The sequence below is a fragment of the Idiotropiscis lumnitzeri genome, chromosome 7 (genome assembly GCF_059441095.1).
Source record: "Idiotropiscis lumnitzeri isolate Australia: NSW breed Sydney's pygmy pipehorse chromosome 7, RoL_Ilum_1.0, whole genome shotgun sequence".
In the NCBI taxonomy this organism is placed as follows: Eukaryota; Metazoa; Chordata; class Actinopteri; order Syngnathiformes; family Syngnathidae; genus Idiotropiscis; species Idiotropiscis lumnitzeri.
In genome coordinates, this window is record NC_142397.1 from 3,640,797 (window position 1) to 3,664,637 (window position 23,841).

General features: G+C 42.2%; 2 protein-coding genes and 1 long non-coding RNA gene across 3 annotated transcripts; 2 read left to right on the forward strand and 1 right to left on the reverse strand.

The window, feature by feature from the left end:
* Positions 1 to 64: 64 nt before the first annotated feature.
* On the forward strand, positions 65 to 13,453 carry LOC148333117 (uncharacterized). The gene is made up of 3 exons (XR_015844293.1): positions 65 to 168; positions 8,125 to 8,357; positions 12,910 to 13,453. It is a non-coding gene; the product is annotated as an uncharacterized LOC148333117 (long non-coding RNA).
* ppp1r13l (protein phosphatase 1, regulatory subunit 13 like) lies at positions 5,942 to 19,841 on the reverse strand. The gene is made up of 13 exons (XM_088301265.1): positions 19,667 to 19,841; positions 12,602 to 12,664; positions 12,385 to 12,506; positions 11,789 to 12,290; positions 10,447 to 10,539; positions 10,260 to 10,348; positions 9,613 to 9,979; positions 9,034 to 9,485; positions 8,640 to 8,774; positions 8,200 to 8,333; positions 7,746 to 7,912; positions 7,394 to 7,587; positions 5,942 to 6,868 (listed from the first exon to the last, which is right to left on the reverse strand). The coding sequence occupies exons 2-13, from the start codon at positions 12,636 to 12,638 to the stop codon at positions 6,833 to 6,835; spliced, it is 2,328 nt and encodes a 775-aa protein (XP_088157391.1). The 5' UTR covers positions 12,639 to 12,664; positions 19,667 to 19,841; the 3' UTR covers positions 5,942 to 6,832.
* Positions 19,782 to 22,400, forward strand: opa3 (outer mitochondrial membrane lipid metabolism regulator OPA3). Its single transcript, XM_088301266.1, has 3 exons — positions 19,782 to 19,917; positions 20,272 to 20,413; positions 21,566 to 22,400. Exons 2-3 carry the CDS (start codon positions 20,272 to 20,274, stop codon positions 21,892 to 21,894), a joined length of 471 nt encoding a protein of 156 aa, XP_088157392.1. The 5' UTR covers positions 19,782 to 19,917; the 3' UTR covers positions 21,895 to 22,400.
* The last annotated feature ends 1,441 nt before the right edge of the window (positions 22,401 to 23,841 follow it).

Here is a 23,841-nt window from a genome sequence, read left to right on the forward strand (position 1 = left end):
TGTGTTTGGTGTTTCGATTACTGCAGAGGGGAATAGCGACAAGCCTGCTAAGTGAGGACATTTTGCCTTTTCTTACTTGTTTAAGAGGATTACGAAGGTCAAGGCTTGATTTTGGGTTGGAATTAGGATTGGGGTTAAGACCAGACATGCAGCCGGGAGGGCTTTAAGGTTAGCATATGTATGTGTGTGTGTGTGTGTTGACAGTAAATTTTTTAAAATGTCTTTATTTTTTCACATTCAGACAAGATTCTTTTTAACGTGTAATTTTCAATTTGCAATCCAACGATGAAGTACTATGCAATCTCTTTTTCCCATTCTTGCTCTCGGTCCATCAATTGATCGATTGATCTCTCGCGATTTGACTTTCTGTGTGTCCGTCCGTCCATCTTTCTAGCATATGTCCGTCGTTTCTATTTGTCCGTCCATCTTTTTGTTTGCCCATCATTTGTTTCTAACCATTTTTACATTCTTTTTAAGTTTATCCGTACGTGCATTTGTGCAAAAAAAAAAAATAATCGAACTATGGCACCAGAGGGGCTCCGTAGTTTTCATTTGATCAAATCGCTGCATTTTAAAATCATATTGAGGCCCGTTTATCGAGCTTCATATCGAATCGTCTTCCATAAGCGATAGGCATCAGATAAAAATCGGTTTTACATTGCTGACGATTTGTTGTTACTTTGAATTGAATTGACCAGGATATTTTGTTGTTACATTTTAAATTCTGTTTCATTTTGTGTGATAGAGGACCCAAAAGCAGGCAGGCAAGGCAGGATTGCACTCAAAAATGGGAATCTAATCTCAAATAAAGAAAAAGGAAAGCAAACAAAGCACGTGAATCAAAAAAATACCAAATCAACAAAGTCCAAACGAAGTTTTCAAGATGGCATGGCTGTCTGGGGTTGCATCTGACGCTGCTGTAAATATCAAACTTGGAAACTTCTTGACGTATGCACAAGCACCAATCGATGACATCGATACACCACTTCGATAGATCAATGAGTTTGTGAATCAAATGGCATGGTCTAGCATTTCTTTATCAGTCTATCCTTTTTCTTTTTTTCTTTCTATCTGTCCGTCCGTCTGCCCGGCCCAAAAATAATAATGTGCAAATCTGCTCAGCAGGCGTGAGCAATCAACATAAAGAGGTGGGAGAACAAAAGATGGAGTGGGGCGGGGCGGGGGGGTGCGCTTTGTGGTCGATTGTTATGCATTGTGGGTGATTGTGCGCGTATGTGTGCATGGACGTGCGTGTGTGGTGTTATCTCACTCTTTCTTCCATGCCCACTTCACCACTTCTCTGACCCACTTTGGCCCTCCTGAGTCACACTCAAGACGGCATCAGCGTGCATGTGGATAAAGCGCCGCAGCCAACCAATCAATGGCCGGGCGGGCTGCCGCTGGCTTATGCTGACTATTTAATGAGGCACACACACACACACCTCGGGATGCTTTTTTTTTTTTTTGTTGCTGTTATTGTTTGAGTGGCCGCAAAGCCGCCTATCTGAAAGCGTATTTGACTTCAGAGTCCATCACGGGGGCAGGACGCAATGCATTGAGGGATCAATCCTCTTTCTTTTGTTTTACTTGTACTGGAAAACAATATAGACTCTGGTGGTTAAAACAGAAATGCTGATTGGACTCCTTTTATGTCAGTAAAAGTAAAAGAGGTGTTCTAATGTCCCAAAGTAAAAAAACAAAAAAAAGATAGGCCTCAAACAATTGGGATTTTTTTAGGCCGATGCTGATTCTGTCATTTGGCACAATAAATCTATTAAGCATAAAGTTAACAAAACAAATAAGGATATCAATCGCTAAGTGCGGGTTGTTGATGCACATTCCCGATTGGGACATATATGACCGGTACCAGTATGTGTGGCCTGGTATAAAAATGGCCCGCGGACCAGTGGTTGAGGACCCCTGCCTTAGCAGTATTTACTCATAGACCCTTACTGCAATGTGAATAGAATACATTTGAGGTATGCAATATAATTTCAATTGGTTGCATCCTCAGACAGGAAAGGTGAAGAGTTGACCGTAAGACTCTTACCGCCTGGTCCACCTCTCATTCCCTCCAAGCCAGTTTGTCAATAATCAGCAAACGGGGGATTGGGGCCGCAAGGCCGCGACCACCTTGCATTTCACTTTCCCCATGCTGGGAATGCAAGATATTTGATAGGCAAAGCCAACCCAAGGCACAAGCTAACTAAGCACTATAAACGACACTTAGTTTTACTTTTTTTTTTTTTACTCATAGAAGTGTGAACCAGCTCTGTACTTTGAAAAAATATAGAAAGCTTGTGTTCTTTTTTTTTTGAGAGGGGTGGCAATGAGTAGGTTGGGGAGGCATTGACAGCCTGAGGTGGTAAATAGCTCATTAGTGGGAACGCTACTAAACCAATTCTCCTGCAGGAATCCAAAACATGCTTTATGGCCTGCCTCTTCAGTCTTTACACCCCCATTAGAGTCCATTGCAACCTGTTTTTTTGTTGTTTTCAAGCAGCCCCAAGCAAAGTAAGCACATTTGGGAAATTGCTCTTCCAGCATGAGGTAAAATTGGATACATTCTATACAGAACAGTAGCATAGCTAATAAAAGATGGAAAATGAAGGCTGTTGGAAACAGGGAAATTGCAAGGTTCAATCCGGCCATCCTGGAAAATGCCAACACTCGTCTTGTCGCTGTTGGTAATATTTTTTTTTCCTCCTGACGTCAGCTGTTTTGTTTGTTTGTCTTTTTTGAGGGGCTGGGTTTTATTGGATTGTCAATTTTAACTATGCTGGTTATGTCCTATCTGCCATCATCATGTTGCTCAATCAGACTTTGTTGACACTAAATTAATCCATTTTTTTCCCAAGCTAACATCTTATAATCATCGATTATCATGCCCAAGATATTCATTATAAAATTAACCTACAGTCGTTGCTTTCTGTAATCAGGATCAAAACTGACACTCACTCAACAAAAACTCTGCTGTGCTGTAATACTTCATGTTTTTTTCTTCTTTCAAATTTATACTGTCGCAAACTAAGTGTGCCACCAACTAGTGGTCATCAGTGGAATTACGCTCAATATAAACTACAGTTAGAACAAAATATTTATTAACTGTACAAAAGAAACTTGACCCTGAATATATGTACATGGAAAATGAACACCATTTAAGGGTAAAATATGTTCAATGCAGGTCCACTAGAAATGAATTCTTCAGAAAGCTTCAGAAACCAGGTGAGCCGTGATTGGTCGTTACCTGAGCCCTGAACAACTGTGATGTCATTTTCAGTCGACAGAAGTGACCTCCTGGGATGGTGAAAAAATGGTTGGATTTTCTTCACTCCCATTTTTGCTTAGGTCGTCCCAAAAAAAAAAACTGATTATATTTTTCCCCCTCTCCCTCTTTCTCACCATCTCCATTTTGTTTTCCTGCCCTTAAGAGGTTCGAAAGATTTTTCATCCGGATGCCGCGAGTTTGTTGACGTCATTGTGAACCGATACGGCTCCTCGTTATGGGGCATTTGCGAGGAAACGGGCTGGGATGCACGCTAATCCAATCAGACAGCGGGAAAACACTTAGGCACACGCATGGATTGCGATGGCGGCAATGAAGCAGAAGAAAATAATGAAATCAAAGCCAAAGTGGTCGTTTAAGGGGATTAAAAGTCTTTTCCGTGAGGATGGAGTTGAGTCTCTGTCAAGGAAGACGAGTGCCAACAATAAAAGATGAAGGCGCGGACGCAGTGGAGGGGAAGGGGGGGACGGTTTCCGTTTTCAGGCTTTCGGGCAATTAAAGTGATTAATAACCTCCCTGTGGAGGGTTGTGGTGGTTAATGGAGGCAGATTAAGAAAAAGTGTTGCACTGACTGTTAGGAAGTCAATGAGGCTGCGAACACCCACAAGATGGAACGGAATGCTGCCAGCAGTGTAACTTATCGGTGTTCCTCTATTTTTGTCAGTGGCGTATAGTGACAGGAGAAACAATTAAATACTCTTCAATAAAATGGCAAAGTGACATATTTTTGTTTAGTGGTATGCTGAGGGATTTTTTTTGAATTTGAAATACTTAAAATACTTTACAGTGATGCTTTGAGATATGAGCGATCAGATTTGTGAGTTTTTGAGACAAACAGTCGTTCGCACGATTTTTTATTTTTTTTTGCTTTAACCTGTCCATGTCGTCCGCTGCGCACCCAGCGACGTTCTGAATAATAGAGTGCTTGTTCTCCCTTCCATCCCTCCGCAGTTAATCCCAGCTCACCCCGTCTGCTCTCGTCACTTGAATAAATCATTCCGGCCTCCAGGATGACAAGTCCATCAGCGCCGGCTAACTTTGCCATCTTGACTCGTTACACAGTCGCCCCTCCCCTTCGTGTGACCTTCACAGGCTGTTTTGGAAATCGCTCTCTGTCCACGGCGTACTGTACTATATGCAGTGAACGCCACTACCCCCCCCAAAAAAAAAAAAAATTGTAATTGCCTATGGATCCCACAAGATGGCAGCAACATACTTTTAAAAAAATTATTAGACAAGGCTATGATGTGAGTAAATCAGTGCTTCTCAATTATTTTCTGTTTAGCCCCCCTATTAAGAAGAAAACAATCCCCCAATACTCAAGGAGAGTGCCACTGCCAACTACTGGAGTGGATGTGCAATTACACTTTATTGTAGTACGGCGAAAAAAAAGCATGTTCTCCAGGGTCACACGCGGACCCCTCAGCATCTGTGACTTGAATTTGCCATTTTGTAGTGTGATGTGTCGTGACGATAGTTCATCACCTTTTTCGTCCTTTTTAACGCAGTTCAATTTTGTGCTGGGTCACAGAACCAGAGTAATGCGGCTGAACCGGTGGGATTTAGGAGCTATCCCACCTGGCAAGCAGCAGCAGGAGGAGGAGGAGGAGGTTGACGTCACTCGGAATGTGTTCGGAATGCAGAGCGGGGGAACAAAAGGTGCCGCAGGATGCGCTGAGGAAAAGTCATTTGCAGCATTGGCGTGTTCATCAAGAGACACGTTTCAGTTGTTCATTTTAGGCGACAGTGCAGAATTTCAACAGTCACTGACAAGAGCGCTCAATGGTCAGGCTCCTACGTACTTGATGCACTCTGGTCTGATCTATTATCCTCCAGCAGAGGCTGTTACTCCAGCTGGGACTCAAACTTAAACCAGAAAAATCATCATTTTTCACTGAGGAATAATAGCAACTAGTCACTCCGACGTAATCACGGTACACGGTACCCGGCCAATCAGGTTCTTCCGCAAGCCTGACAAGAGTGACAATTTAATCTTTACAGTAGCCTGTCAGTAATTTTGTTGAGAAACCTAAAGTCCATGAATTGTTGAAATATGTTAATGTGCTTTCCTGAGTTCACTGTGAAAACAATAATCTTAGACGTGGCGACCATATTGGAAGGGGCAACTTGCTGTCGGAGGGAGGTGACAAATTCATACATTTTATTCGCAAAAACTGTGTATTATTTATCCTGCTTCTCTAAGAACAGACTAATATCTTTATATATTTTTATCACATTTTTGTGCCTTTCAAAGGCGACTCAGCTGGGCAGGACAGCCTTGCCCAAACATCCTCTATAATTAAGCTACAATTGGTAAATGTGACAGGAGACCCGAGTTAGTTTCAGAATTTATTTATTTTTTAACATGAAACAAACTTTTTCCCTATTTAGTATTGGCGCCATTCACTTAGAACTTTAACACTTTTCCAAATCAGTGTAAAAAGAAACCTAGATTATTTATTACGTATGGAATCCACGAGCGGTTGCGCAAACGGGAGAAAACATCTTGTAAGAGTCTGTGATCGACCACAAGCGCACTCACATGCATTAACCACACATTGTTGTTGTTTTTCTCTAAATAATGCAACAGTGGTCCATCCCCAGCCCGTTCATGATACTCTCCCACCAACAGAACATCTCCCGTAATACTCAAACTCCACTTGACGTGTGTTTAATAGTTAAAAGACAAAGTATACAACATTGATGACTCACAGGTCCAGAGTGAGTTGACCCAGCGTTCTTCGTTGCAGTCTTGCTCCCACATTCCCAATACATACATGTTTGGTTCTTTGAAGACTCCAAATTGTCCATAGGTGTGAACGTATGTGTATGTGCCCTGTGATTGGCTGGGGACCATTCCAGGGCGCAGCCTGTTTCTTTTGCTCAAAGTCATCTGAGATAGACTTCAGTTCACCCACACTCGAAGAAAAACAAGCTTAAAAAGTCAAAGGTAAAAAAAAAAAGGAAAGGTTTACCTAATCACATTACAAAGGAGCACAATATTAATACTATATGATTACAGGGTGCCACCTTGTGGTCAGCACTGGTCATTGCACTCTTATTAAACAACATTACATAAAGTGTAAACAGTCAGTATTTTTATAATACAAACAACTATTTCAAACAATATACACAAATTTCATACTCATAGAAAACATTTTTTTCTTTTTTGTTCCTTTACAGATGAATAAGCAGGTAGCATAGCATTAAATTATTACACATCCCACTTTGACATAAAAAATTAGGAATATGGTTGACATTGCAATTCACAGAGTAGAAGGATGAAATCGATTCTGTTGGTTAAAATAAAAAAAGTACAGTTGGACATGAGGTCCACTTCCTGTGTTTGCCCACCTGGAAGCTATCTGGCATTCCATGATAGTGACTATATACAAATATGCGGCGTTAAAAGCAACTGATAGCAGAGAAAAAAAAGAATACTGAGACTTGTCCTTCAACTGTCCTTGACTGTCAAACTCATGAACATACACGTACACATACACACACAGATTACGTCTGCTGCTTGACCCAAAGGCATTTTCCCTGCTAGGAAAGAGATTTTGGCCGAACCTTGGGGAAAAGCTGTGGAAACAAAACAGACAAAACAACAATAAACATTTATTTTTCTTTGTTTTGTTTTTAACAGACGCAAACCATGCCAGGCCACAAGTTGGCGACATTACCTCTAAGGGCACTAAAATTGATTATACACAATAATCTTGCGACATCAATATTAAACCCGAAAATGTATTCTTAAACACACGGTGCTAAATTGTGAGTTTGACAGCGTCAAAGACACAGTCAGATGGCATCTTCAAAGCCGAAAAACAAACCCTGGGCCAATAGCCTTAAAGATGTTCACATTCTGACAGTTGCATCATAGACAGGAAGACACTACCAACAGCCTCAAAGACACATGTTTTCTTATAGAAACATCAAAGAAACAAACGTGGAGTCAGGGAGCAGCATCAAAGATAAACATGTTAGCGTGCAGCGTCAAGTATAATAGTGATGCGGGAGACACAAAACAGTCCGAGAGCAGCGTCAAAGACACACGATAGAAACACGTATTTTGATTCGTTTCATCTAATCATGACAAAGTCTTACCCCAAAGTAGTTGTTGGGCACGAAGCCCTCGCGGCCGCACAGTGAGGCCCACCACCAGTCGGAGCCGTCGGGCTTCTGTAGGATGGTGACCATGTCCCCCTCTCGGAAGGTGAGCTCGTCGGCAGCCTGAGCCGGGTAACTCCACAGGGCGTATAGCACGCCACTGTTCTCCATGCCCATCGCCTCCTCTACGCCTGACAGCGACATCAAAGACACAAAAATTCGAGCAGACCGCAGCATATAAAAGACAAACATAAAGATGGATTGTGACATTAAGGACCAAACGTCGTCAGCTAAGATTGTCAAAAACAATTATCACGTATTCTCATTTATTTCAACGCGCGTTCCTCACCTCTTAGGAAGCTCTCGCACTCCTCAAAGGCGGCGGCGTACGGGTCACATTTCTGTGCAGCTGTTGCGCCGTCGCTCTCCGTCATGGCCATGACGGCCGCACCGTTCCTCACCAGGAACTCGCACAGCGGACGGTCGTTGCAAGACGCTGCGCAGTGCAGCGGAGTCCTGCCAGACAAAAATATTGCGAGTTGACGTCAGTCACATGACTTTTACTGATTGGTGGGGTGCTTGAGTCACGTGACTTGACTGGCATCACACCTGAGTCGCGATGTGTTGTACGATTAACTAACACACGTACTGACACTCAGTGCAAAGTGAATAATGTGCGATTGCATATTGTGAAAAATGTATGACTTAAAACTTGATTTGTGTCACAGGAACTTGGGGCCTGCTTGAAACGTGAAGATGGAAACTTGAGACTTTCTTATGCCTTGCGACATGTCAACATTTACCATCCATGGCTGTCTGGCGCGCTGACGTTGGCACCGACGCGAACCAGGAAGTCCACCACCTTGTAATGACCACCGCAGATGGCATTGTGGAGCGCCGTGATACCCTCATCGTTCGGCTGGCTCGGGTCCGGCATCTGCAGGAATGCAGAAAGTTCCCGGTTAGTAATAATATTTTTTTTTCTACATGGGGGAAACATAAGTAGAACTGGTCCCAGTATTTTTCACTTTAAATTGCAGCAATATTAGTAGTGCGACATGGCGCATGTTTGCTCCAGTCCACATGGCAACAGTTAAATCACGAGCCTGCTGATTGGTTCAGACCATCGGTTAATTCATGTGAGGAGAGTGCGCCCCGCCTCTCCAAACGCACATACTATCTCTCATTCTAATGCACAAGCATCCGTACACGCCCATGGTAGAGTTAGCATTAGCATTAGCACCTCCTGTACGGCTCGCTGCACCGTCTCCAGCTCGCCCACCAGCGCTCCGTCCAGCGCCAGCACCAGCGGGCTCAGGCGGGCCCGTCTCCCGGAACCTTTGCGCTCCCGGCTGGCCCTCAGGATGGAATGGTAGTTCTGAAGGGACAAATGAGCTGTGATTCAAATGTATCGGTATCAAACTCAAGGCCCGTGGGCATGATCAGGCCTGATATTCCCTTTTTATAAGGCCCGCGAAAGCTTGCCACAGTTTTTCCCCTTGATGTATCGAACGATCAAAAATGGTCATAGCAAAATAGCGGACATTATAGTGAGCCAGAGCAATAATCAAATTTTAGCATTCTTTAACCCTACAAATGATATCCAATAGTCGAGGAACAGGTTTCTGGTTTCTTACTCTGTAGTCCTGGAGGGTGGAGGTCTGGGGAGGCTGCGGCGGAGGAAGCGCAGCATTGTTGTCCTCACCCTCTGACGAACTGCTGCTCTCACTGCCCCGTTCGCCTCCTCCCTCCTCCTTGTGATGCCGCTCTTTGCGCTGGAAGAGCTTGTTTATGAGCTTCTTGTACTGGTTGGGCTCGTACTGCGACGCCTTCTTCAGGGGCCGTGACTGGTCCACCGAGCCGCGCCTCTTCAGAGCTCGGGGGATTTCCGAGCGGATACGCAACACCTCCTCTATGTCGGGGATCTCTTGGCTCTGGGCCTCATGGGCGACCACGGGCTGCAGCCTGGTCGGACTGAGGGGGCGGGGAGGGCCTTGAAAGGTGCTTGGATCGCCTTCATGGATCATTGGCATGTGGTGAGCTAAGTCCAGTCGCGACAGCTCAGCATCGATGTCACCTGGGTTCAAGGCTGCCAAAAAGGAGACAGTTTGATAAATGTGTGAAGAAGAATTTTAAGTCCAAGTACCCTTGACAGGAGGGGGATTTTGAAGACCATTTAGAGTTTTAAAGCCAATTAAAAATAAAACCTTGATTACCATCACTGTAAACGGCCGGTTGTCTCAGTTCAGGGGGCGGCTGTATAGCGCCCTGGTTGAAAAAGAAATTCCTAGATGCGGCAGGATGGTAAGGCGCCTCCCACTGGTGTCCGGGAGGCCCGCTTTGAGTGACTCGGACAGACGTGGCACCCCATTGCGGGTTCTGGAGACGCATGATGACGGAGAGGGGGATGGGCCTTCGTTGGCGAGATTGGGTGGCAACAGGTGGGATGGAAATGCGGGAGATGATGGGCTGCGGGTGGTACTGATGGGGCTGGGTCGGCGACGCCATGTCCGGAAGGACTGACACCCGAGTGTTCCGGGGGAGGGAACTGTGGGGGAACTGGACAGGTGGAACGCGATGATTCTGAAAAATAAAACGGTTGTTCAATCATCTCACCATTTTTTTGTTTGGTCTCCTAAACTTTCAGAGCTTTTTATTCGGTTGTTGGCCCCCCCTAAGTCAGACTTTCCTGCAGTGTTCCTCAAGGCTCAGTCTTAGGGCCTATCCCTTTTTGCGCCTTACATGCTAATGATTTCTTAGCGACCTCATCAGCAAGTTTGAAGGTATCGCATATCACATTCATGGAGATGAGCTTTATTAATTTATTTTTCTCCATTTATAGATGCAAACATTAAACACACACCTTTTTGGGGCTGGGGGCCGCAGGAGGGCCATCCAAGTTGGATTCTCTCCAGTTACTGTTGGGCACGGTTGCTCTGACCCACTCGTTCTCTGGAACAACAAGACAAAAGGCCCTTTTGATGACATTTTTTTGCTCGTTAGTCCCACTGAGCAAAGTACAAAGTGAACATGGAACGCGGAGGACTAACTGTCATAGGTGTGGTGAGGCTTGCTTTCGAAGGACATGTCGAGATCTGTCTCGTTCCACTTGCCGGAACTCTTTTGCTTCTGCGCACCGTCATCTGGGAGAAACCAAAGAACAAGAAAAAATAAGATTAGCAAAGAGTAGCGATGAACCGGCCCACGCATCCCCCGCCCCCGAAAGTTCGGAGGTGCGCTGAACAGGGATGAAGTTCTGAGATCATGGAGTTAAGTTAGGAATTTCAGGTTTCATGGCGAGTCATTAAAACTTGGTTGCCATGTTGTGGCGAAAACCAAAATCCAAAACATTGTTCATCTGTGGTTTAAATTTGGAAGCAATTGGAAAAAATTCCCAATTTTGAAGGATGCCCGGAAATGGACCTAAAACAATTTATTTATTTATTTATTTGGCAAACGTGCAAAGATGAGTGTGTTTTTAAAGGCCCAAAATTGACATAATAACCCAAAAATAACCCAAACCATTCCAGGGTGCTTTTGGTGAGTTTTTGATCATGCAAACGGTCTGATAATGGCGATTACTTTACTAGAGTCACTTTAATAACAGCAAGATAATTAATTTCAAGTGAGCGTGTCCTCGGCTCGCAATTCTAATTATTTTGAGTTTATCTGATACGGTTTTAATGGCGTACTGTGCCCACTGGCATTCTTCAAATACAAGATGTTTATCAGTCAGCTTTGAATCGGGTGACTTTTCACGCCACTTTTACAAACCTGTTCTTCTACTGTGTGTATGTGTGCGCGTTTCCACATAGATGTTGAAAATCATCAGTTGGACAGAAACTCAACACACCAATCTCGCAGCAACTCCACCCTCTTAAGCAATGCGAACGCTTCTTGCCATATTGAGACATCACATTAACACAAATCAGTGTTTACTTAGCACAGTTTAGTGTAGATTCTGTACCAAGAAGGAATTTAATTTATACTCTTGTATTTCCTCACACTGTTTTATTGACTCAGATTTTTATTATTTTATGGTTTATAATTTTTTTAGAACAGTGAAATTAATATTTAATATATGTAAATAAAATATGACACTGACTCTCATTTATCATGGGGGATATGTTCCAAATGGACCTACAATAGGTGAAAATGCACAATAGAAACCATTATAAATCTAAAGAAACTATATCTATTTTTTTTTTTATTATTTTTACATTTTTTTAATTTTTAACTCTCCAACCCACACATTTGCAGTTGCTTAGGCGATCAGAGAAGGCTTTTTTGACTCATTTATAAGATTTTCTTTTCAAAATGTCCCCTTAACTACAGCACGGCCTGCAATGAAAATGAGTTTGACACCCCTCAGTAGAACGAACAGGCACTCACCCGGCGTTCTTACGGGATGATGAAAGGCCAAAGGCGAGGGGCCTCGGTCAGGCCGAGGCGACCTGCGACCATCGAAGGGACTGAGCCGGTTGGGTGAGGGGACGGGCGAGGGTGAGGGCGGGGGCAGGTGAGACGCCGCGGCACGGCTGGGGGACGGGCTCCTTTCCACGTAGCCCACCGAATTGCGGGGACTCCGGTCGTAGCTTCGCCTCGGGGTGTGGGGCGAATGTTTGGGGCTCAGCTGGCGGTATGTGTAGTTGTCAGGACCAGCACGGGGCAGCGGCGAAGTGGCCCGGCTGATCTTAGGCGAGGAAAGCTGGTTCACGGAGGGCACTGGGGAAGTTGGTGCACTTTTGATCATGGTGACCAGAGAGTCCATCGGGTGGAGGGTCGATGCGGTGGGTGTGTATGTCGTTGACGTAGAGCTGATGTTATTCCAGCTCCTCGACCCCTTCAGTGTGTTGGACGTGCTGGATGGTGGAGAGATGTGTTGCCGAGGAATCTACGCACACACACATTCACAGCAGTATGTCCGGAAAGACGTTAGTTCATGTAAGGTGCTCAATCGCTTGGTGTGTGTGAATATATGTGTGTACCTGAAATCCATGCGGTGTGTCTGCGGGTCCAGAGGAGGCCTCTCTCAGCATGGAGTTGAACTCCTTGTCAAGCTCATCCGCGCTGGCCAGCGATGCGTTCAGGTCATCGTTCATAGTCTGGACTGGAGAGCGTCAAACCACGGAGCAGACAATTAGCGCAGTGACAGGGCGATTAAATGAAGATGTGGGGCGGAGTGGGGGGGGGGGGGATACTCACACAGCAAGTTGCTGCCGTAGCTGCTCTGAGAAGTCATGACTGTCAGGCAGCGGTGTTTATCTCCTGGAAAACAAAGTCACACTTTTTGGACTTTCAGAAAGCAGTTGCCTCATTTTAATTTAAAACATGTTTATTTTTACACTTACAATGAGTTCTTTTTACAACTTGTATCAGAATTAAGAATGTGAAAGATTGAGCATGGTGTCACTTAAAACGTATGCTTTGTATACATTTCTATTTATGTTCATGAATTCATTTAGAGTACAGCTATTAAAGGTTAAACAATGGCGCCACTTGATCCCTTTCAGCTCGGGATGGTCTCACTTGTTCTGCTTTCGTCTGGTCCCACCTTGATACTAAACAGCCTGGCTCAGTTTTCAGGTATGTCTAACCATTAAAGTCCTCCCCGAGGGGAAACGTGCAACCACAACACCTTCACACCCTTTTTTGTGTATGGCGAAATGACAAAATTACTCAGACTACAGCATGTTTTTATGAAACTACTGAGATACTTGTATAAAAAAAGATTCTGTTCAAAGTATAAGTATTGATTCAACTCTTGTAATTAAGAGAAAAAAGATTATGAACTATGTAATGTACTAAAGCAGGGGTATCCAAACTTTTTCCTTCGAGGGCTGCATACAGACAAATTGAAGGATGCCAGGGCCGCTTTTAATTTGTCTGACTTTAAGCACTCTAAAACTTATCCATCAAACAATTATGTACAGTAGTTTTTAGGGGTTATTTTTTTGTCATTTTTAACATCATCAGACGAACAGTTTTGGAAATTTCACATAATATTTATATTTTCATTTTGTAAAAAAAAAAAAGATTGAATTTCCTGTTGGGGTGAAAAAGTGGTACAAAACTCCAAAACTGCATCCTGGAACTTAAATGTCTCATGAAAAATTATTTCATCAGAAAGGAGTTTTTTCTTTTCTTTTTTTTTTTTTTTTTTTTTTTTTAAGGGATGTGCTACTTCTTTGTCAAATTGTCCAAAACACCCATAATGCACTGGGCTCACCACTTTCCAAAGGCCGATGTGACGTGGCTATGTTATTAAAACTCACTTATGCTTTTTTTTTTTTTTTTTTTGGGCCGCATCTGTTGCCAACACGGTGGACGCTTTCTGGCCTCTGAACTAAAAAAAGGGACGTTTATGTTGGACAAGAAGGAGAAAAGTTTGTTGTGCTTTACTTGGAGCGTACGGATCGCATGGATGCTAAATAAAAGGACATTTTTCCCAGTAGGAGGGAGGAAAAAAAGTTAATCTGGTTGGACAATAAAAACTGGGGAGTTTTATTCATTGTTGCTTGTGAGCAGTAAGCAAGAAAAAAAAATCATGTCGACGTGAAACTAAGTAGTTTTGATATTTCACTTTTGGTTTTGTTTAAACAGACTTGATTTAGTCTTGACTTTGCCAAGTGTTGCCAATTAAAGATCGCATTCAACAAGTGTGCATAATTTCTGGCAGATGGACAAGTGGCGCGCTGAGTGACATCTGTCAGATTTGGATGAACATTAGTCAGGCCCCTCGGCGGAGGTTTCAGACTATCGATAAGCTCGCCTGTGCACGACTCACCGTCGCATTCCAACGTCTCACACACGTCTTATCTTTGTCAAGAGCAGTATGCAACGCGACGCCAGATGACACATAGGTCACGTCCTGTTCCAGCCTCTCAGCTTCCTGGCCTGACCCCCCCCCCCACTCTGTCCATTCACCCCATTTCATGTTTACTGGAAGACTTATGGAACTTGTGTTTCTCCCGAACAGCTGATTGTTTGTTCTCTGTCCAAAGTTCATTTGGACTTACTTCAACAGACTACGCTTCTCTGTCGGGGGAAGTGACAAAAAAGTTCAAACGCTCAAGAGAGAGCAAAAATGAAAAATAAATAAATAATTTCCATTCAATACTATGAATACTATTTGAGATTTTTTTTTTATAAGCACAAGCAATAAACTAATCAATAAAAAAATATCAGATTTATATATTTGGCAACTTCTCATAAAAAATTTAAAAATTGTAAAATTGTGTTTTTCTGGATAGTACATTTTTTCCATGAAATTATGAATTAGTGTCATCATATTTGGACTTTTTTTTGCCTATCTTAAGGTTTGTTGTTTCAGGTCACCTGCTGATTCCCTTCCTTTGCTTTTCTTATCAGAGGTATTTATTATCCTGTGAAGTGTCCTCAAAGGTGGTAAAGTTAACACTCAAACGCGAGTTTTATAAACACTTTAAAGCTGCTATCGCATTGAGCGGCAAATGTTTGAGAAGGCAGCGAATTTGGGGTTTTCATCATAAGAAAAAGTAAAAATTGTCTGCGAACGTCTTTGCAACCTTTTATGAACCTTGACACAAAAAAAAACCTTTGCAAGCATTTGCCGCTTAGTAAGATACCAGCTTTAGTGAGAGCAAAAAAATACTATTTGCTACAAACAGCACTTTAAGAGCCTGCATCAGTCGTAGCAATTTCCTCTTGTGATGTCCCACAAGGCTCACATCTCTGCCCATTATAGTTTAACAAATGATTGCAAGTGGCCCTCTGTCAGTTGTATTAATGTGTTTAAAAAACATTTTTTTTTTAAATTCTCATTTCCAGTACCAGTCACAGTTTGAAAACATGTCATAATCCTAGTAAATGAGAATGCGTCTCCAGACTTTTGATTTATAGAAAATGATTCTTTCCATCTTAAAGTCATTGGTAGCCGGACTAGCTCCCATTCAAAAAATTAAAAAAAAAACAAACATTTTGATTCAAAATCTGTCTGGGTTATGAATACTTTTAATTCATGTACAATTGAAAAACCGCTAGCGTAGCATTGATGCTAACCGGATGCCCCACACATCTATATAACAATATTATCGAAAAAGGCACCACGTTAGAAAAGTTCAAAAGTACAATTCTTGACATTTGACATCACAGTGATTTGCGATAGAAGCAAAATTGAGGGAACCGGTTCTCAAATAGCTTTTCAATTCTCTTCCCCTCGACGCAATGGATGAACCTGATTAAAATAACACTTGCGGGTCACATGAACCTGACCTATCAAATATGAAACTATGAATTACTTTTGTGCATAACTTGGACGACAAGAGACGTTTCACTATTGCTTAAGAGCCCCACCCGTTGTTTTGACACATTCAAAATGTGGTTGCAGTGTCCTGCATTCCCAAATTGCTGATACACTTTGGGCTATTTCTCAAGAGAAGTTGTGCAAAAATAACACGCTGGTCTTCCACTTCTCCCAACGTTTGGCAAGGCAACTGGTTCTGCCGCTGTAACAAAGGCCGCTGCTCGTTCCAACCTGACTTGCAAGCATGGAACAGACACTCTGGATACGTGAGAGTTCAGGACAATAATCGTTAGTTCAACAGAATACCAGGGTGTGTCTGCTACTGCGTCTTATTACAATCACTCTTCCGACTGTCCTCAGTCTTCCTTCTTTGCAATCTTTCATTGACTTCAAACATCTCCTGTTTCAGTCCTCTCTGTGCTTCCACAATTTCCTTCCTCCTACAATGTAAAGAAAGACCGTCGAAAACAAAACTACTCCGAAGAACATCGACCGTCCAGAAAGAGGAGCAGATAGTTGAGCTTCTAGAATCTAGTCGTAGTCTTGTTAAATAGTGACCTTGCAAAATTCCGTCTGTGTAAAATCTCAGTCTGATTTTTTCTGTTCTGACTTGATTGAGATGATATTTTTCCAAGAGTCTTTTGATGTACAGCTAGCATAAAATGCCATGAGACCTTCACTGAAATACCGTATTTTCCGGATTATAAGACGCTACTTTTTCCTAGATTTTGAACCATGTGGCTAATACAACAGTGCGGCTTTTCCGTGGATTTTTCTTTCACCACTAGGGGCGCTCTAGAGTTCAGAAAATACGCTTAATGAATCTCAATTTTTTTTTCTCAAGTCTGTTCCGTTTTAATGAGAAAGTTGTTGCCGTGTTAAACGGCACTGTTTTAACAATCTGTTTATGTACCTTTTTGTGCATTCACAGAACAAAAACGTTACGTACACGCAGTAAACAACTATTTTTTTTTCAACATAGAAAACTGTGGCTTATAGCCTGGTGCCGCTTGTATATTGTTTTTTTAAATTATTATTTATTTATTTAATTAGTTAATTATTTATTTATTTATTTATTAAAAAGGCGCTGCTGCGGCTTATATACAGGTGTGCCTTACAGTCCGGAAAATACGGTACAAGGAGACGTTCACAAACTCTGCAAGACTTTCATGAAAACCTGCAAGACTCCCAACTAAACCATTTTCAAATCCCTTCAGAATTTCATTAAACGTGGCAGGACTTCGCACACACAATACTTTCACAAATGCCGTAAGATTTCCGCTAAATCAAACAAGACTTTGGTGAAATCACGCGGGGCTTCCACTAAATGAAGCAACGCTTTCCCAACTCAAATGAAAGTGTGCTAAATCTCAAAGGTCAATAGGTTGTGCATTCAAACATGACACATCCCAACGTGACTCATAGTAGATCCTCAATTCCCACACGTTGCGATAAGAGTGCTCAAAACGACATGTCACCTCCCAAGAATGGCACAGTCAGTCGTTTCTATTTGCAGACTTTAACAAGAGTTACGCCTTAGTTCCTCACAACAACTCTCCCCTGTTGAGACATTGAGGTGCTTGACGTTTCCCCATAATAATTAGAAGGGGAAAAAAAGCACCAAACAAACAAGTTTGCATTCTTTTTGTTAGAGGCAAAGAAAACAGGCCCAGCAACAGAAAACGGTCTTTTTCTCAATTGGTGTTTTATTCATGCTCTCCATTTTCAATTGGTAATCGAAAATTACTAAATATTTTTTTTCAATTGTTTATTTTCAATCAAACATTTTTTTGTGTTTCAATTGACTATAATTTAAATATTTAACTTGTCAAATTTGCGTGACCGCCCAACGCCCTGAGCATGAGGCCGTAATCTGATTGGACAAGATCTTAAATCCACATCCATGGACTGAAAGCAGCCGATTAGCACGTCCACCTCACAGCGCAGAAATCATACGGTCCTTGCCTTCCTGTGTGGAGTTTGCATATTATTTTCATGCCTTTTATTATGTTTATAAATCCAACATAGTGTACTAAAAGTGCAAATAATCGTCACGTTTTTTTACTCAGTCTTTGGAAATGGGAAGACTAATTTTTTTTTTTTTTTGTAAACTGTGCCCCATGTGACTCAGGAATCACCACCGAGTCAACATTTCTAGACATGGAACAAAGAAGGTGCCAGTACAGAGATTTGTTGGTCATTTCTCACAATTTATGTTCCCCTTCCAAGTCATTATGTGCGTTGTTGTTGTTTTTTTGTTTTGTTTTTTCAGCTGGCTGCCGAATAGCGAGTGTTGGTGCACAGGAGCAGTGGTGGTTTGGGGCAACTGGCTGTCTGTGTATCGATCCCAACTGTGATTAAACACTTTGGGGCGAACATGTGTTGCCTATTTGCAACAGCAAGCCTCACTTTTGTCACAGTTATCCCAGAGTGTTTTTTTTTTTAAACCACAGAAATAAAATCTGTGTGAAACGCAGAGGCTTAACTTAATCATTAATACAGTTAAAAAAAAACTGAGGTGGCATAATTGGAAATTGGGCTGAAATTTTCACAAACAATTTGCCTCTTTCAACTCAAGTCACTTCACAACTAGTAGCAATTTGGCCAATTCTTCAAAAAAAAGACGCTTCTAGGTGTTTTGAGCTACTGTCAGTTGATTCTGTCAAACTAAACACAAAACAAAGACAATTGCATGGTGAGTATTTAAACCGACCGCATAACTTTGCTCAACGCTTAACACAAACACCGCAGATGGGCTAACGAGTAGCATCAATGCGGTGGGGTTATAACGCTTCAAACAACAAATGTTGGAACACAAGCAGTGGTACAACACATGTAGACCGACAATAGAACAATACTCACATGCACAAATATTCTTTATCCTCAAGAAAAAATATTACTCAAGTCAACAGCAAATCTTAATCAGAGAAGGCTTTAAGTACCTCTAAATGTATTTTTGACCCTGATTTAAAAATACCTTTACTATTTTCCTAGCACATTTTTGACATTTTGATTCATTTCAACAGGCAATGATGATTTGATATAGTTATTTTGAGTTTCAGACATGGTGACGGAACAAATTCAACTAAATGTATCACTGGAGAGATTTATAGGTGTGTTGTGCTGAACAACAAGTTGCGGCAAGTGGCCGCACACCACTTGGCCGGTCGCCACTTTGACATTCTGCAAGCAGGTTGGATTTGCTTGCAGATGTGAAAAAAGATTTCGGCTTTGCACATCCCAAATATGTGTCAATCCCTGTGTCAAGCTTCAGTCCAAGAATCTTTCAGGGTTCAAGTTCTGAACAAGTCCTGATGTGTTCCGTCAACACATTAAAAGTAGTGCTATGTCTTGTAATTTTTTTGGGACTTTTTTTGTTTTTTCCAATTCCCTGGCGTAACTCCCACTAGCAGTTCCTAGCAGTATGTGACTTTTACACACAGAGAGGCCTGAAGAGTTACGAACGCTGAACATCAGAATTACGAGTCAGGCATGCAAACCTCTGGAACATTGTGCTTGTAGGGCTGAACAATTTAGATATGTGACCCCCTCTCTCACCTCAATAATGCAATCATGTCCTTTTTGTTCTCTTCAATTAATTTTTTTAAACAAACACAAGCAATACACTTAACTTGCCATGCAACATTCACAATCGCAATCAACCTCATTGATATTGCATCCTAAAAGTTCTCAAATGTGGCCATAAAGTCACATGAATGAACATGAAACGAATATAAATCTGGGTTTTTATGTTGCTTTGCTGCCTGCATGTAATTAATCGTGCAGTCATACTTAAGAACTGGTTAAAAGCCAGACTGTTATGGATTTTAGTAACATCTGATGTTTATTACTTTGAGAATCCATAAAAGCAAAAGGAAAAAAAAACACTCTGGCCTTTACGAATTCCACACAACGGACGATCAAGTGATTTTTACGAGAGTGTGGGGTAACTTTTCTTGCAGGAATGCACATGAGAAGCCGCTTACCTCAAAGAAAATGGAAACCTCTTGTCCTCCTTCTGCGTTTGAGACCGACAGGGAGAAAATCTGCGTGTCCTGACTCTTGATCCTGGAACACTTTTTTTTCTGGGCTTCCTGAAGTCGACTGCCCAGTCGAGTGCGTGTGGGCGTGAGCTTCCTCCAGGCGTGTATACACACGCGCGCGCGCACACACGCACACGCGCACACACCGTTCCAGGTCCGCCCATGCTCCTCTCTCCAAAAACGCAGCTGGCCCGGTAAAACATGCGATTCTTTCATTTTTTTACGACGGACTTTTACAATTTACATTTTTCTATAATATTTATATAAGTCATTACAAAGGTGTGTGCATTTGCTCATTTTTTCACAGAATTGAGTAACCTCGGTTTTAATTTTAAAAACCCAAAAAAGAGTCATGGTAACCGACTTACAAAGTACAACTACGTGTGTAAACATAATTAATGTTGTCCTTGTCCAGAATGCTTTTGTCAGAACCGCGTCAGCGACGTGCCAGCGCGACGTCTGATTGGTCACCGGGGTAACCACGTGATTCGCGTATTTTTTTTTTCACCACGTCCCGCCCCTGGACCTCAACGCACTTCCGCCCAAAGATGGTCGTCGGCGCCTTCCCAATCGCCAAGCTCCTCTACCTTGGAGTGAAGCAGTTGAGCAAGCCCCTCGCCAATCGGATTAAAGACGGAGCTCGGAGGAGCGAGTATTTTAAGAATTACATCTGCCTGCCGCCGGCCCAGCGTGAGTAACAGGCCTTTAAGGGCATCTAGTGACCGCTAGACTCCTGTTGTCAGACATGTCCGGTCTCAATATAGCCGGAGAGCCGCCAATGACCAATGAGATTGCGCTTGGTGAACCCTCTTATCCAATAAGCATCGTGAAGACTCTTGGCTGACCAATAGCACACGAGAATACTTGGGTGGGCGGTTCTTGAGGGTTTTTTTTTTGTCATTGAACGTTATGTGGTAAAACAGGGCGACTCTTAGCACTATCAGTGACAGTTATTAAATAAAACCAAATATTGTATTGGCATTTTTTAAATACTATTTCCGCATTGTTACGTCATTTAAAATGATATCTGCCTTGCTATTGTCTGTTGAGCATGTGCTTCACATTGATGTAGTTACTCGCTGTGCCATGAAAACAGTTTCCAGTTAAACGACAGTAAATGACAACCATAAACTTGATTGCGATGTAAATATATATTTTAAATATATCATAACGTATTAAAAAAAGCCAGTCTTGCCTCTGTTACGTTTTTTTTGTTTTTTGAGGGAGGGCTTAAGTAAGTAGGTTAACAAACAGCCAATAGACATTTTTTTTAAATTGGGATATTAGGTTTAGGGAACACAAAAAGTTCAGATTAAAATTGGTTGTTGACCAGTTTGTCCACGTGACATTTTAATTAATGTCCTGATTTTGACTAAAGGTTATGTCAAATTTAAGCATGTTTTTTATTCTGATTTATGGATTTAATTTAGAGATTCATTCATTATTAAAAACATCACTTATCTTTTGTGAGGTGATGTACTGATGGGCATGACAGTTCTTTTAAGTGAACTGAATCATTAGACTCATCCATCCATGCATCCATCCATTATCTGTTTCGCTTCTCCTCACGAGGGGTGCTGGAGCCTATTCCAGCTGTCTTCCCGCAGCAGGCGCAGTACACTGAACTGGTTGCCTGACAATCGCAGAATCATTAGAATCAGTTCATCAAAAAGAGTTGTTCAACTCATTCGTTCACCGAATCGTTCAAACCCAACCCACTTCAGGAAGTGATCCGTTCACTCACATTCACTGAAAAGATTCTTTGGTTCTTTTTGACTGCATCGTTTGTGAATGACCCAACACTACCATAGTGTGTTACTTTATCACTTGATGTCATTACAGTATACCACTGGGTCGAGATGAGGACCAAGATGCGTATCATGGGTTTCCGTGGGGCCAACATTAAGCCACTGAACGAGGACGCGGCGGCGGAGCTGGGCGCAGAGCTTCTGGGTGAGACGTTGATCTTCCTCGTGGGCGGCGGGTGCATGGTGCTGGAGTACACCAGGCAGGCAGCCAACTCGCGTCGCAAGGAGGACGAGCTCAACCACACGCTCACCAGCCTACAGACTCAAGTAGCTGAGCTCACATTCACCACAGAGACGCTAAGCGCTCAGCTGAGAGAGGTGAACAGGCAGATGGTCTCCTTTCCTCCCCCCACCAAAAAGTGATTTAATTTTGAAAAAGTTGTACGCAAAGGGACACAAGAACACACGACTACAACATGTAAAGCCTGAAGCTGCTACTTCACTGCCACCCCGCATGGCAGAGGAAGCGGAAAAGACCAGGGAGCTGCGTTTTGTAATCGTCTTTGGAACGACTATGTGTGCAAATAAGGGGATTGCTATGATATTCATAGTGTATTTTCTGTGGTTGACATTGCATGCTTATTACAAAGTGGAATGACTGGGTGGAGAATTTCATCAACAAATTCAAAAGAAATTATATCTGATAACGGCAACCTTTTTGATAATTAATATCTTAGGAGAGGCTTGTTTAATAATTAACATGCCTCTTCCAAGTAATAGAGAAAACCTCAGTCAACATCACTGTAAATCACTTGTCTGGTTTATGTGCAACGGATGTAATGAATGAACAATCGTGTAAAATAATGACGATAATAGAATTAGTAATGAATTTGTACAAATTGCTCTGAAAATAAAAGTATTGTTGCATACCTCGATGTCTACTCTACTTCAAAACTAAACATCCACGCCCATTTTCCATAGCCATCGTCCTTAAAGCTATTATAATTTGTGGAAATACAATTTTTAATATCACTGTTAGGTGCAAGGACTGTTCGTTTTTTATTTTTTAGTTTAGTTTTTTTTTGCGATGCAAGATGGTAATTGCCATCGTACATGCTCACGGACTAAAATACCCAGAATGCGTTCCGCCAAATAAAACGTCACTTCCTCTACCACCCCCCGGCCATCGTGCCGAAATACTACATAACAATTTGCGATCCTTTTTTCATAATTTCCTGTGAAAATGCACCCATTTGGGGTGAAGTTGTGAAGTATTAAAATAGAAAGTACCTAAATGTAGAGTCAACTATATGAGTTAGAACGCTATGAAAAACGCAACTTCCGGTTCACTTTCATTTCCGGTTCCATTTCCGCACCAGGCAACAGGCGCGTGGTCGTGGAGAGTTTGAATTTTCTTTTTTCTTAGCTAGGAGTTTTTGAATAGTTTTAAACAATATTAACATGCCCAGCTGCTGTGTCAACGGGTGTACGAATCGGCGTGGAAATGGGTTAAAATTTTTCCCGATTCCAAGAGGAAACAAACCGTTTGAAAAACACCAGAGGACCTTGTGGTTGCAAGCTATTGAACGCACCGACTGGCACGAGGACATCATCAGGATCGCCCGAGTTTGCAGTGCTCATTTCATTTCTGGTAAGTTATCATGGCCATTGCGTTTAACCTAACCTTTATGTCTCGAATAATGAGTAAGTGGTCTTTACTACTAGTGATAGTTTAGGAACTAGTAGCTAACCCATTCAGCTCTATGTGACTTAAACTCTTTGTTACGTTGGCGTTCTTGTTTTGTGACGTTTAGGCACTCTAGAACGCCTTAGCAACTTATAATGTGCTAGTTGGTGATATTTGGCTTATTTGCGTCTTTCTTTTTATAGGTGAGATGTCACTAGACAACGAGCATCCGGATTTTGTGCCCTCTGTATTTCCTCACGCAAAAAAAAAAGATAACCCCAAAGCAAAGACTGAAAGGAAAAATAATAAGTAAGTATGCTGAAGTCTGACTAGCGACGTCGAAATAATTTTGAGCCCGAGATCAAACTATGGTGTTCAGAGAAGATGCCTGGCCACAAATGAAACTTTGCAGCAGATGAGCAAAATTCGGCTCAGTTTTGTTGTGGTGGGCAAATGCTTGAACATCATTTTTTGTTTTATACCATAATGTATACAATTATCAGAATTTTTTAGTTTTGGACGATTAATTGCAACTGATCCAATCTCCCCCCCCCACCCCCACGCTTTTTCTTTCCAACAGTCCTGCTAAACGCTCCCAGACCTACAATCAAGATGACTTGAAGAAACTGAGCACAAAGGACCTTAATGATGAGCTCCAGCGCAGCAGTCTGGAATCCATCAAC

Excerpts from the sequence above, each read along its gene's own strand:
- ppp1r13l (XM_088301265.1), bottom strand. The coding sequence starts at position 12,638 with ATGACTTCTCAGAGCAGCTACGGCAGCAACTTGCTGT. Across the intron at positions 10,349-10,446 it reads GCCTCACCACACCTATGACA|AGAACGAGTGGGTCAGAGCA; the intron begins GTTAGTCCTCCG and ends TTGTTGTTCCAG. Across the intron at positions 9,486-9,612 it reads ACCGGCCGTTTACAGTGATG|CCTTGAACCCAGGTGACATC; the intron begins GTAATCAAGGTT and ends CCTTTTTGGCAG.
- opa3 (XM_088301266.1), top strand. The coding sequence starts at position 20,272 with ATGGTCGTCGGCGCCTTCCCAATCGCCAAGCTCCTCTACCTTGGAGTG. Across the intron at positions 20,414-21,565 it reads CTGCCTGCCGCCGGCCCAGC|TATACCACTGGGTCGAGATG; the intron begins GTGAGTAACAGG and ends ATGTCATTACAG.